General features: G+C 34.8%; 1 protein-coding gene across 2 annotated transcripts in view; it reads left to right on the plus strand.

Annotated features, from left to right (window-relative positions):
• ANO3 (anoctamin 3) overlaps nt 1-10549 on the plus strand; it is a 396077-nt gene that overhangs the window by 374815 nt on the left and 10713 nt on the right. For both annotated transcript variants that reach the window (XM_045808600.2, XM_087855357.1), the window contains 3 exons: nt 2332-2479; nt 7160-7240; nt 7413-7518. In XM_045808600.2, coding sequence (XP_045664556.1) covers nt 2332-2479; nt 7160-7240; nt 7413-7518 — 335 coding nt within the window. The remainder of the gene's footprint in view (nt 1-2331; nt 2480-7159; nt 7241-7412; nt 7519-10549) is intronic.

Genomic DNA, 10549 nt, shown 5'->3' on the forward strand with positions numbered 1-10549 from the left:
TTATGGAGAGATTTATTTAATAACTCTCTTACAGAGAGTTATTATTTATGGCATTCTTAGAAAGGTCCTTTAGAACTCCCGATTTTTCACCGTGTTTTAGTTGTTGTTTTATATTTTAGATATATGGCTGTTATTTGGTTACCTGTTGGCATTTATGATTTTATTTAAATTGTTGATCTAACTGGAATTTGTTGTTAACAAAGGGGTTGAAATTGAGATCCAGCTTGGTTTTTTTCCCAAAAGGTAGACAATTTTCCCAAAACCATTTATTAAATATTCCATCTTTCTTAACTTCTTTGAATTATCTCTATTATATGAAATTCTATATCAACTTAGATATAATTCCAGAATCTCCATTCATCTGACTACTTATTTTTGGCATACTGTTCTAATAAACTAGCTCCATAACAGAAATTCTGAGTATGTGAAAAAGCAAATTCATACTTTTCCTTTTCCTTTTTGAGAATTTTCTGGCTAATATTGTAATGTTACCTTTTTAGTTAATTTTACTCATATGTATATTCCACAGCTAACAAATTTCATTAAAATATACTAATCTGTAGAGATTTAATGCTATTCAACTTGAGTTCCCATTTTTAAAACAATTAAGATTATTACTGTTATTCAATTTAGATATATTTATTATTTCATTATTAAAATAATATAAACACATTAAAGAAATCTAGAGAATAAATCAAAGAGGAAAAAAAAATCAAACTCCCTTTCCAGCTTTAGTTAGTGTTTATTGCACTTTCCAATGCAAAAATTATTATTTTTTTAAACTTTGCTACGTTATCTTGCTCAAGCCAGACCACACAAAGTTATAAAAAGAATTAATATTCATTCTCCACTCTTTGCCTTTCCCTTCAACCTCAGGGAATCAGTGATATCAATTAGGCATTATACTTTGTCAGTGTTTTTCTTGCTTATACAAATATCCAAAAAAAAAAATGCTTGTTTTTGGATTTTGCAATTTTTTTCTTCATGAATATCCTCCAGCTCAAAACATACTGGCATAATTCATTTTAATAGTTTAATAATACTCATAATATGGTTGTACTATAAATTTTATAGTAATTTACTTAGTTTTCCCATTGTTAAGCAGGAGTAAGCATACATAAATATAGATATAGACAAATATAGGATACATATAGACACAGACATAGATATTATATATATCGTGTATCACATATCCATAGATGTGTGTGTACAGTGTATCTGTAGTACAGATCCCCAAAATAAGTCCTGCTAGATTAAAATGTATTCATGTTTTAATTTTAAAAGATATCAGATTAATCACCACAAATATTAAAATAAGTCATACTTCAAACAACCATGTTTGTTTTGTTCACTGTTTGTATAATCCCTAAGTAGCAGGGGATGGCCTAAGTCTTTAAAATCTTCTACAATCTGGTATATTTTTAAAAAACCTATTTTTTGAAGGCTATTTCTCCAAATACTAGTAATTGAAAAATTTTTAATAGATTTATTGATCATTTACAATTCCATACCAAATTACTTGTTTGTATTCTTTGCCCATTTTTCTCTTGCCTTATTAAAATTTAGGACATTTTGTGCATTTTGTATAATAACCTTTTTCTAGTTTTTGTGAAGCTAATATTTTCTCCCTGGTGATTGTTTTCTTTTCACCGAATACTGTTACTTTTGTAAAAATAAATGTTAAATTTTGATGTATTTGAATATTTTTATGAATTCTGACTTCTTGTTTCGTGACTTTTTATGTCTTATGTCTTTTTTATTTTTTTTATTATGACTCAATATAATGAAAAATTATAAAGATTTTGAAAAACAAAGAAAGGGGTTGGCAGAGAGAAAGTTGCCATGCTATCCAGTCTTTAGTACTTTTGAGTGTTTCTTTCCAGGACTTTTTTTTTTTTCATATCAATGTGTTTAAAGCTAAGTTTAATCTTATTTGAAACATCAGTTTTGACTGTAACCAATAGTATGTGGATGCCGTATACAATTTCAAAACCTTTTTTGTACATCTGTATGCCGGATTGGAAAAGTCAACTAGTGATTTCCAGGTCTTGACACCAAACTTTTACATTTTTGTATTTTTACTTTAAAATGTACTTGAATAAATTCCCGATATTTTAATTTTCAAATCTCTCTAGATGAGGTCTACCTTCCCTCTGTGGAAAACGTAGTCAGTGGGTGTCTGATCTGTAGTGAGATATTGTACTAAGAAAGTGAATAATGGACAGAGCTGTAGCCCCAACAGAAGGAAAACATTGTTTCCAAAGAAGAGTCATTAGAGGGTTTTAATTTTTTTTGCATTTCATTCCCCATCTCTACTCTTTCTCCTACTAGGAATCTGGTATGGCATTCTTGAAGGAATCGGTATACTGGCTGTGATCACCAATGCATTTGTAATTGCTATTACATCTGATTACATCCCACGTTTTGTCTATGAATACAAATACGGCCCCTGTGCAAGTCGTTTTGAATATGGTGAAAAGTAAGGTTGAGATTCATACATTTTTCTGACATGTTTCATGTTTGTGATTGAAATGGGAACTCATTGGGAAGATCTGTTCTGTGACCATTAAGGGCAGTGTTTTTGATCATTGTACTTACAGTGTGCTCATTGGATGAAATGAAGCGGGATAAAAAGGGCAACGGTGTTTTTTATGCAACTAATTTTAGAGTCTGTCTCTGTTTTTACTTGTAAATGCGTCACTGGTATCCAAATGTTAAAAACATTATAATGTATTTAGGAGTTAAATTCAGAACTGGAAGAGTTGTTAGAAATCATCCAATGCAGTCTTCTGACGATATAGATGGGAAAACTGAAGCCCACACTGGTTAATCAAGTCACTTTAGGGAATAAAGCTAGTTTGCAGGGAGATACAGAATGTGAAGAATTGTGAGCTACGTGACAAGAGTTTTCTTTCCTTTTTTTTTTTTTTTTTTTTTGTTAAAGATTTTATTTATTTATTTATTTGAGAGAGAGAGAGCACAGCCAGGAGTCAGAGGGAGAAGCAGACTCCCTGCTGAGCAGGGAGTCCGACGTGGGGCTCAATCCCAGAACCCTGGGATCATGACCTGAGCCCAAGACAGGCACTTAACTGACTGAGCCACCCAGATGCCCCTTTTCTCAAAAGGAATTTATAACTAGGAATTTTAAGGTGCAGAAAATGCTGCCCTGGATCTTTGTCTTTTTTGTGTGTGTTATTAAAATTTGAGTCCACACTTCAGAGCAACATTTCTCAACCTCTGTGCTATGGACATTTTAGACCAATTAATTCTGTTCTGGGGGGGAGGTGGGGGCTATTCTATGCATTGTAGGATACTCAACAGCATCCTTGGCCTCTACCCAATAGATACAAATAGCAACCTCCCTATTCCGCAAGTTGTGACAACGTAAAATTGCAAAATGCCCCTGGGGGACAAAATCACCCAGTTTACAAGCACTATTTTAGGGGAAATGGGTTTTGCACATCTTTTCTTCTTTGAAAGCAAGTATTAAGAGAGAATGCAAGAGAGCACTGGACTTGGGAAACAGAAATGGGAGTTTCAGCTGGAGATTAGCCTTAGGTGTGGCAGTAGTGAGAGGAGAAGCCATCTTCCCCTCGTGCCTCAAGAGCGGCTTTGGGCATGCGTCTTGTTTAGATGCAGGGCAAGTGCCCCAGGAACCTGAGCTATGGTTTAAGATGAAATCAACCCTTAGCTCTACTGATGGACTGATGTTTTTCTCAGAACACTGAAATGCCTTTCTGAACATAAATATGTCAGTTTTTCAAAGAGATGTAATAAAGACATAAAATATATTTTGGAACCTTGTCAAGGGACTTTAACTTAAAATTAAGTGCCCTAGCCCTGGGTGCCTCAGCCGTTAAGTGTCTGCCTTCGGCTCAGGTCATGATCCCAGGGTCCAGGGATTGAGCCCCGCATCGGGCTCCCTGCTCGATGGGAAGCCTGCTTCTCCCTCTCCCACTCCCCTTGCTTGTGTTCCCTCTCTCGCTGTCTCTGTCTTTCAAATAAATAAATAAAATCTTTTTAAAAAAATTGAATGCCCTAGGTTCAAATTCTAACTCTGCCTTTTTAAAAGGCACATCGTCAATCTGGACCTATCCTAAAGAAACGGTGTCTAAAGTAGCATTTTATAAACAATAAAAGACTATATAAATAAACTGGTTTTAGTATTAATAGTGAAAAAACAAAAAAAGTCTCTTTTGTCTTAATTCAAAACAGTCTAGAAGCAGATTTTAAGGGTTTATAATATGTAGGCAAATTTGTCAGCCCTCTTCCTTAAAAGCATTATTTGCTACTGTCTTTGTCTCCACCTAGTGGCGGGTGAAAATGAAATTGGTTGGTTATCTGCTTTGTCTACTTTTCAAGTCCTGCCTTTCATGGAGATAGCACCTGACGCCTCCTCCATATTCAATGACCAGATGTAGAATAACTTCAAGAAGAGATGTGGAGGGCTTACATGAGGTTGAAAGCACACATTTCTAGGGCCATCGTGTTATTTAATTTTTTCCAGGTATATTTAGGAGTGATTCATTCAGATCAGAAATTTTCAGACCAAGTTAGCAAAAGAACAAAACGGCAGTGGAGAGGAGGGTATTAGCAAGAGAGCAGTTGGGATGATAAATCATGGGGTCTGAGATGGACAGGGAACGGAGTGAAACAAGTGTGGTCCCTGTGCTTTAGAATTCAGGGGTTAGAATGAGATAGATGGACATTCGAATCCAGGTTTTAACAGCTGTTTATCCTGGGCAGTGATTCTCAACATGGGATCTGCAGGTCTCCTTCAGGTTGTTTTCGTAATAATACTAAGATATTATTTGCTTGTTTTGCCATATTGACATTTGCACAGATGGTACAAAAATGATAGAGGATAAAATGTTCTGGTGGCTTCGCATAACTGAAGGCAGTGGTACCAAAAATACTAGCACTGATTGTATTCCTCACCATTGTAGAACTACCATTTAAAAAGCACGAGTAAGAAAACTCAGAATGCCCTTGAGGAAGCAATAATAATTGTTACGTTTATCAAATCTCCACCTTTGAATAAATGTCTTTTCAATATTCTATTTGACAAAATGCAAAGTGTGGCAAAGCTCTTCTGCTACACACTAAAGTGTGGTGATGGTCGTCTCAGAGGAGAACACTTGCATGACTGTTGGATTTGCAGACTACACAAATTTTTTTTAAAGATTTTATTTATTTATTTGAGAGTGAGTGAGTGAGAGAGCGAGCATGCGTGCACAGAGGGAGAGGGAGAAGCAGACTCCCTGCCGAGCAGAGAGCCCGACGTGGGGCCCAATCCCAGGGCCCCGAGATCATGACCTGAGCTGAGGGCAGACACTTAATGGACTGAGCCACCCAGGCGCCCCGACACAAAAATTTTTTAGCAGGAAATAGTGATTGCTAGATAAACTATGATTATTCAGACTTGGGTATTTAGGAGGCAGTCTTCTAGAAATGGACAAAACCAGCTTGTCACTTGAGGGAAAATAATTGACAGTGTTTGTTGCCTTTAATAAAGTTCAAGTTTTGAAGTGAAAATCAGAATTTTGGATAATTTTATCTACCACTGAGCTTGAAAGGTTCCCAGTACTTACAGATTTTTTTCCCTGATAAAAATCAGTGGTAATATTAGCAATTATGATTTTCATGGTCTATAGTAAAAATATACCAACATTTGGAAGATCTGCATAATTCGGGAAACACATATTTCCCAAGTGACCCATATTTAATGTCACAAAATCATGCATGGATAAAATATGAATTCAAAGTACAAGATAGACCTGTGGGTTTTAATGTAAAATCCATTATTGATACTTTAAGACTCCACATTGCAGTTAAACTTTAAAAAATGACCACAGGTGGGGCGCCTGGGTGGCTTAGTCGTTAAGCATCTGCTTTCGGCTCAGGGCGTGATCCCAGCGTTCTGGGATCGAGCCCCACATCAGGCTCCTCCGCTGGGAGCCTGCTTCTTCCTCTCCCACTCCCCCTGCTTGTGTTCCCGCTTTTGCTGGCTGTCTCTCTCTGTCAAATAAATAAATAAAATTAAAAAAAAAAAGACCACAGGTAGACCTTTGGTGTAATGTCAATGAAAAATATCAATGATTACTTGAAATGCTATTAAAATATCCTTTGTTTCAAGTACTTAATTATGTAATTATCAGATTCTCTACTTATTCTTCAACCAAAACAACACATTGCAACCAGATTTAACACAGAAACAGATGTGAGAATCTAACTGTCTTTTATTACGGCAGACATCAAAGGATTTGCAAACATGTAAGACAATGTCATTCCTCTCACTTCATCTTTTGGAACAGACAGCTATTTTTCTTTAAAAATGTGCTATTTATATCAACATGTAATAGATTTGATAAAGTATCTTAAATGAATTAATAGGTAAATATTTTCTAAATTTCTGTTTTAATTTCTAATGTGTTAAATACCAATGCCTATACCTCTCTGTAAAAAGCTCCTTGAGATTCTCAATAATTTTTAAAAATGTAAAGGTTAGCTGAGATCAGAAATTCTGAGAATTATAGGCTTAGGAGAAAGTTATTTAGTCTCTGTAAAACTTAGTTCTTTAATCTCTTTGATGGAGATGATAATATATATGTTCTAAAGCTCTAAGGTTATTGTAAAAGTTAACTCTGACCACAATTTAATACCTCACCACCAGGACAGGGATTTTAACCTGTTTTGTTCATCGTCAAATACCAATTGTCTAGGAAGTTTTCTAACGAATTATAGGTCCTCAATAAATATATATTGAAGAAGTTAATAAATCACAAAAACACGTGTTGATCAATTGGCTGCTTAATTACAGTTAGCCAGATAGTGTGATATGCGTCTATATTTATAAAACATACATTTATAGAGTTTTAATGCATGGGAAGTAATTTACACAATGCCAAGTGCATAGTAAACACTTAATAAACGTAAGCCAAATGAAAGCAAGGAAACAGTGGACAAGATTCTGTCTCATTGGGGTAAAATTACAGATTAATGGAAGTTAGGAGATAGAATCAGAGAGCTGAGTTGCTAGGAATTTGTAATTAAGATGGAAGGAATCATAGCACTTACTGAATCCTGTCATGTGTAATGAAGGAATTGGACTTGGAATTTATGTCTCTCTGAATCACACGATGCTTTTCTTTTCTCCCAGTTGTTTAAAGGGATATGTCAACAATAGCCTATCCTTCTTTGACCTGAGCGAGCTTGGTATGGGAAAATCTGGTTATTGCAGGTACTTATAAATTATAGCTATCTTTGCTTCCTGCTTTCATCTCCCATCTCCTCTCTCTACACGCCGATGAGCCCATTTCAACTGTCATTTTGGGGTTTTGGCAAATTGAAAACATTTGGAGCCTCTGCACTTTGGTCTCTATTCCTCAAATTCTTTGTCTTGTGGATTTTAGGTACCGAGACTACAGAGGTCCCCCTTGGAGTTCCAAACCCTATGAATTCACCTTACAATACTGGCATATCCTTGCTGCTCGACTGGCCTTCATTATCGTGTTCGAGGTTAGTCACAGGCTGATAAAGTCACTATTGGTAAACGCTTCTCCGACTGATACATCAGTTGACTCTTCGATACAGTAGCTCCTCACTGACTTCCAAAAAAAGACTTTTGTATATCACAGTAAAAGGTTTAGATACGGTGAAGCTGCTGTACAATATACAAAAAAGCAAGAGCTGAATAATGTCAGTGGGAATTTATACCAGAAAACTGGATAATAGAGGCTATTAATAGTTGAATCGAAAACTTAACCTTGAGCCTTGTAGTAAGCACATTGAAAGAAAGGATGGTTTTCATCATTGGAGGAGAGAATCTATTCTTGTTCATCAGGGTGGAGAAACTTATTTGCTAATCAACTTAATTACAGTTGACCACATGTGTATTTGTCTAAGGGACAGCACATAATTGAATAAACAATGCCTGAGAACACGTCCATAGAACGTGCATAGATTTCGATTATCAGAGCCATTGACATTAGACTGTAGTCCTGTGAAGAAATTTTGAAGCAGCTAAAGTATTATTGCCTTCCTTAACATATAAGAAGCTTGATACAATGAGGAATTTAGTGCGGGGATATATTGAGTATTCCCTAAGGTACCACCAAGTTCTGTGGAAAAACCTGGAATGCATCTGTTTTTTAGGGAGAGAAAAAAAGTAGCCATATTGAAAACTTTCGGGAAAAGTCTTCCCAAAGGCAGATATATCTCTCCACCGAGCTCCAAAAAATATCTCAAATTTTGTACTGAAACATCCCTCATCCGTAAAATGAAATGCTTACCTCTAAGGTTTACTCCAGGATGAAATTCTATTACCTAATGACTTCATGAGCCTATAAAAATGTCTCCTGATGAAGTGTGACTTTTTACTTTATTACAGGTAGCATAAGAGGTTAAGGCGTATTTCCAATCCAGTGATTCTGAGAAGTCTTTTTTTATTGTGTTTTTAATGTACATTTTTTTCTTCTTCATCTTCTTTTGGAACTCAAGTGAACAGACTTAGTCAAATGTCTGGACTCGCAGCAACCTGTCATTGTAGACACATACGATTCCCTCTTTATCTTTTCTTCTTCATTCCTCATTACTAATTCCATTACCCACCTACTCCAAAAGCACCCACTCTCTTTTCTTCAGAAGTTTTTCCACATGTTTATTTGAATATACATATATATATATATATATATATATATATATATATATATTGTTTTAAATGTTCTTTTTTCAAAATTACTTCAGTGGTATTATGTAATAACTCATTTTTATCTCTTACCTGTTTTACTTTTTTAGATCTAGAGAGAAGTCTATCCACATTTAGATAATTTCTTCTGTCTACTGAGTATGATAGTTCATTGAATTTAAATGCCATAGTCCCCATGGGTGTGTACTTAGGCCTACAATAATTCTGTCTACCTCTATAAATCTCTTATTAGAAATTTTGGACATGTTGCCTTCTGAACATTATTTAAGGGTTTTTCAGGAGTATTATACACAAGTGTGGAATTATTTATATGCATACTAGATTTCACATAATACTGACAGGTCCCTCTCCAAATTCCCTTAGATTTTTGCCAGATTTTCCTGTTGTCTGAATTTCTAATATTTTGCAGTTGGATAAGAGTAAGGTAATATTTTGTTTTAATTTTTTCAAATCTGTTTACTCATGACATTGACTATCACTTTTTTTTTTTTTTTACTAGAAAGCCATTTTGGTTTCCTTTTTTGTCAATTTATAAATTTGATCTATTTTTGGCTGAGTTTCCAGTTTATTTGTTACCAAATTTCAGTATTTTCTTACATGTTTATCAGTTATAAACCAGTCTTTACCAGTTATAAACACTCCAGATATCCTTTTCTTGTCCATAACCTATTAATTTTATCTATTAACAAATAGTGTCTAATTTTGATGTCATCAAGCCCATCATTGTTTTCCTATTAAGGTTTTGGCTTTTTTGGTCTAACTTCTTCAGGAAATTTTCTTATGTCCAGATCAAAAGGATATTCTACTGTATTTTTTACTATTAATTTTATAGTCTTACCTATCACACATCCTAAAGATGTCAGGACTTTTCATAGCATCTGAGGGAAAACTTATTTGTCTTATTCTCTATATAGTGACATAGTTTTTTGTACTGCTGTTTACTAATATGTTATTTATCCACTGATTTGTAAATCCACCTCTGTAATATTCCAAGTCCCTAGAGTAGGCGTACGCCTGGCCTCAGTGTTCTGTTTTCATTACTCCATTTGTCTATTCCTGTTCACTGTCACACCGTTTAAATGCCATGGTTTATCTGATAAAGTCCGCCACTTCCCACCCTTGCCAAGCCTGCTCTTATTTTTAAAAATTGCCTCAGCTATTTAGAGTTATTAATCATGCATATACATTGCAGAAGCCATTTTCAGACTCCCCCAAATATCATACAGGGGTTATGGTTAGAATTACATTTATAGAAAGCACATGTTGACTTATTTACATAATCTGTGCTGATTCATTAATAAACATGACATTTATTCAAATTGTTCTTATATCCTTTAATTGGGTTTTAAAATATTCTCTTGCTTGTTCATTCCTTCTTATTTCCGAAAACTTTGTAGATATTTTTATTGCTGTTATAAATACTATCTTAGCCTCCATGATGAGTTGATTGATTTTTGCTGAAATTTCTAATGGTCCTTCTAAAATATGTGTAGCTCCTTGTTTAAGTCTTTCACTTGTTCTACTCTTCTGTCTGTTAAATCTGTTAGATTGTCTTTTCAAAGGATAGTTCAAGTTGCCAGTGTCTCTGCACTTGCAAGGTCTATGCCTCCTTTTTCTTGCTTGCCCCACTGTATTGTTGGAAATTTCAGTGAATAGCACTGTGTTGAATAGCAGTGGTGTGAGCAGTTGTGTCTTGTTTCCAAATTTAATACAAATACTTCCAATTTTGTTTTTCTAAGTATGATTCTTGCTGTAGGTTTTTTGTTTAAGATAAATTCTGTCAGTTTAAGAAAATTGGCATCTATGCCTAGTTATATACTTGCCTTGATAAATGATAAACTT

The sequence above is a fragment of the Ursus americanus genome, chromosome 24 (assembly GCF_024610735.1).
Source record: "Ursus americanus isolate L20-20 chromosome 24, mUrsAme1.1.p, whole genome shotgun sequence".
Classification (NCBI taxonomy): Eukaryota; Metazoa; Chordata; class Mammalia; order Carnivora; family Ursidae; genus Ursus; species Ursus americanus.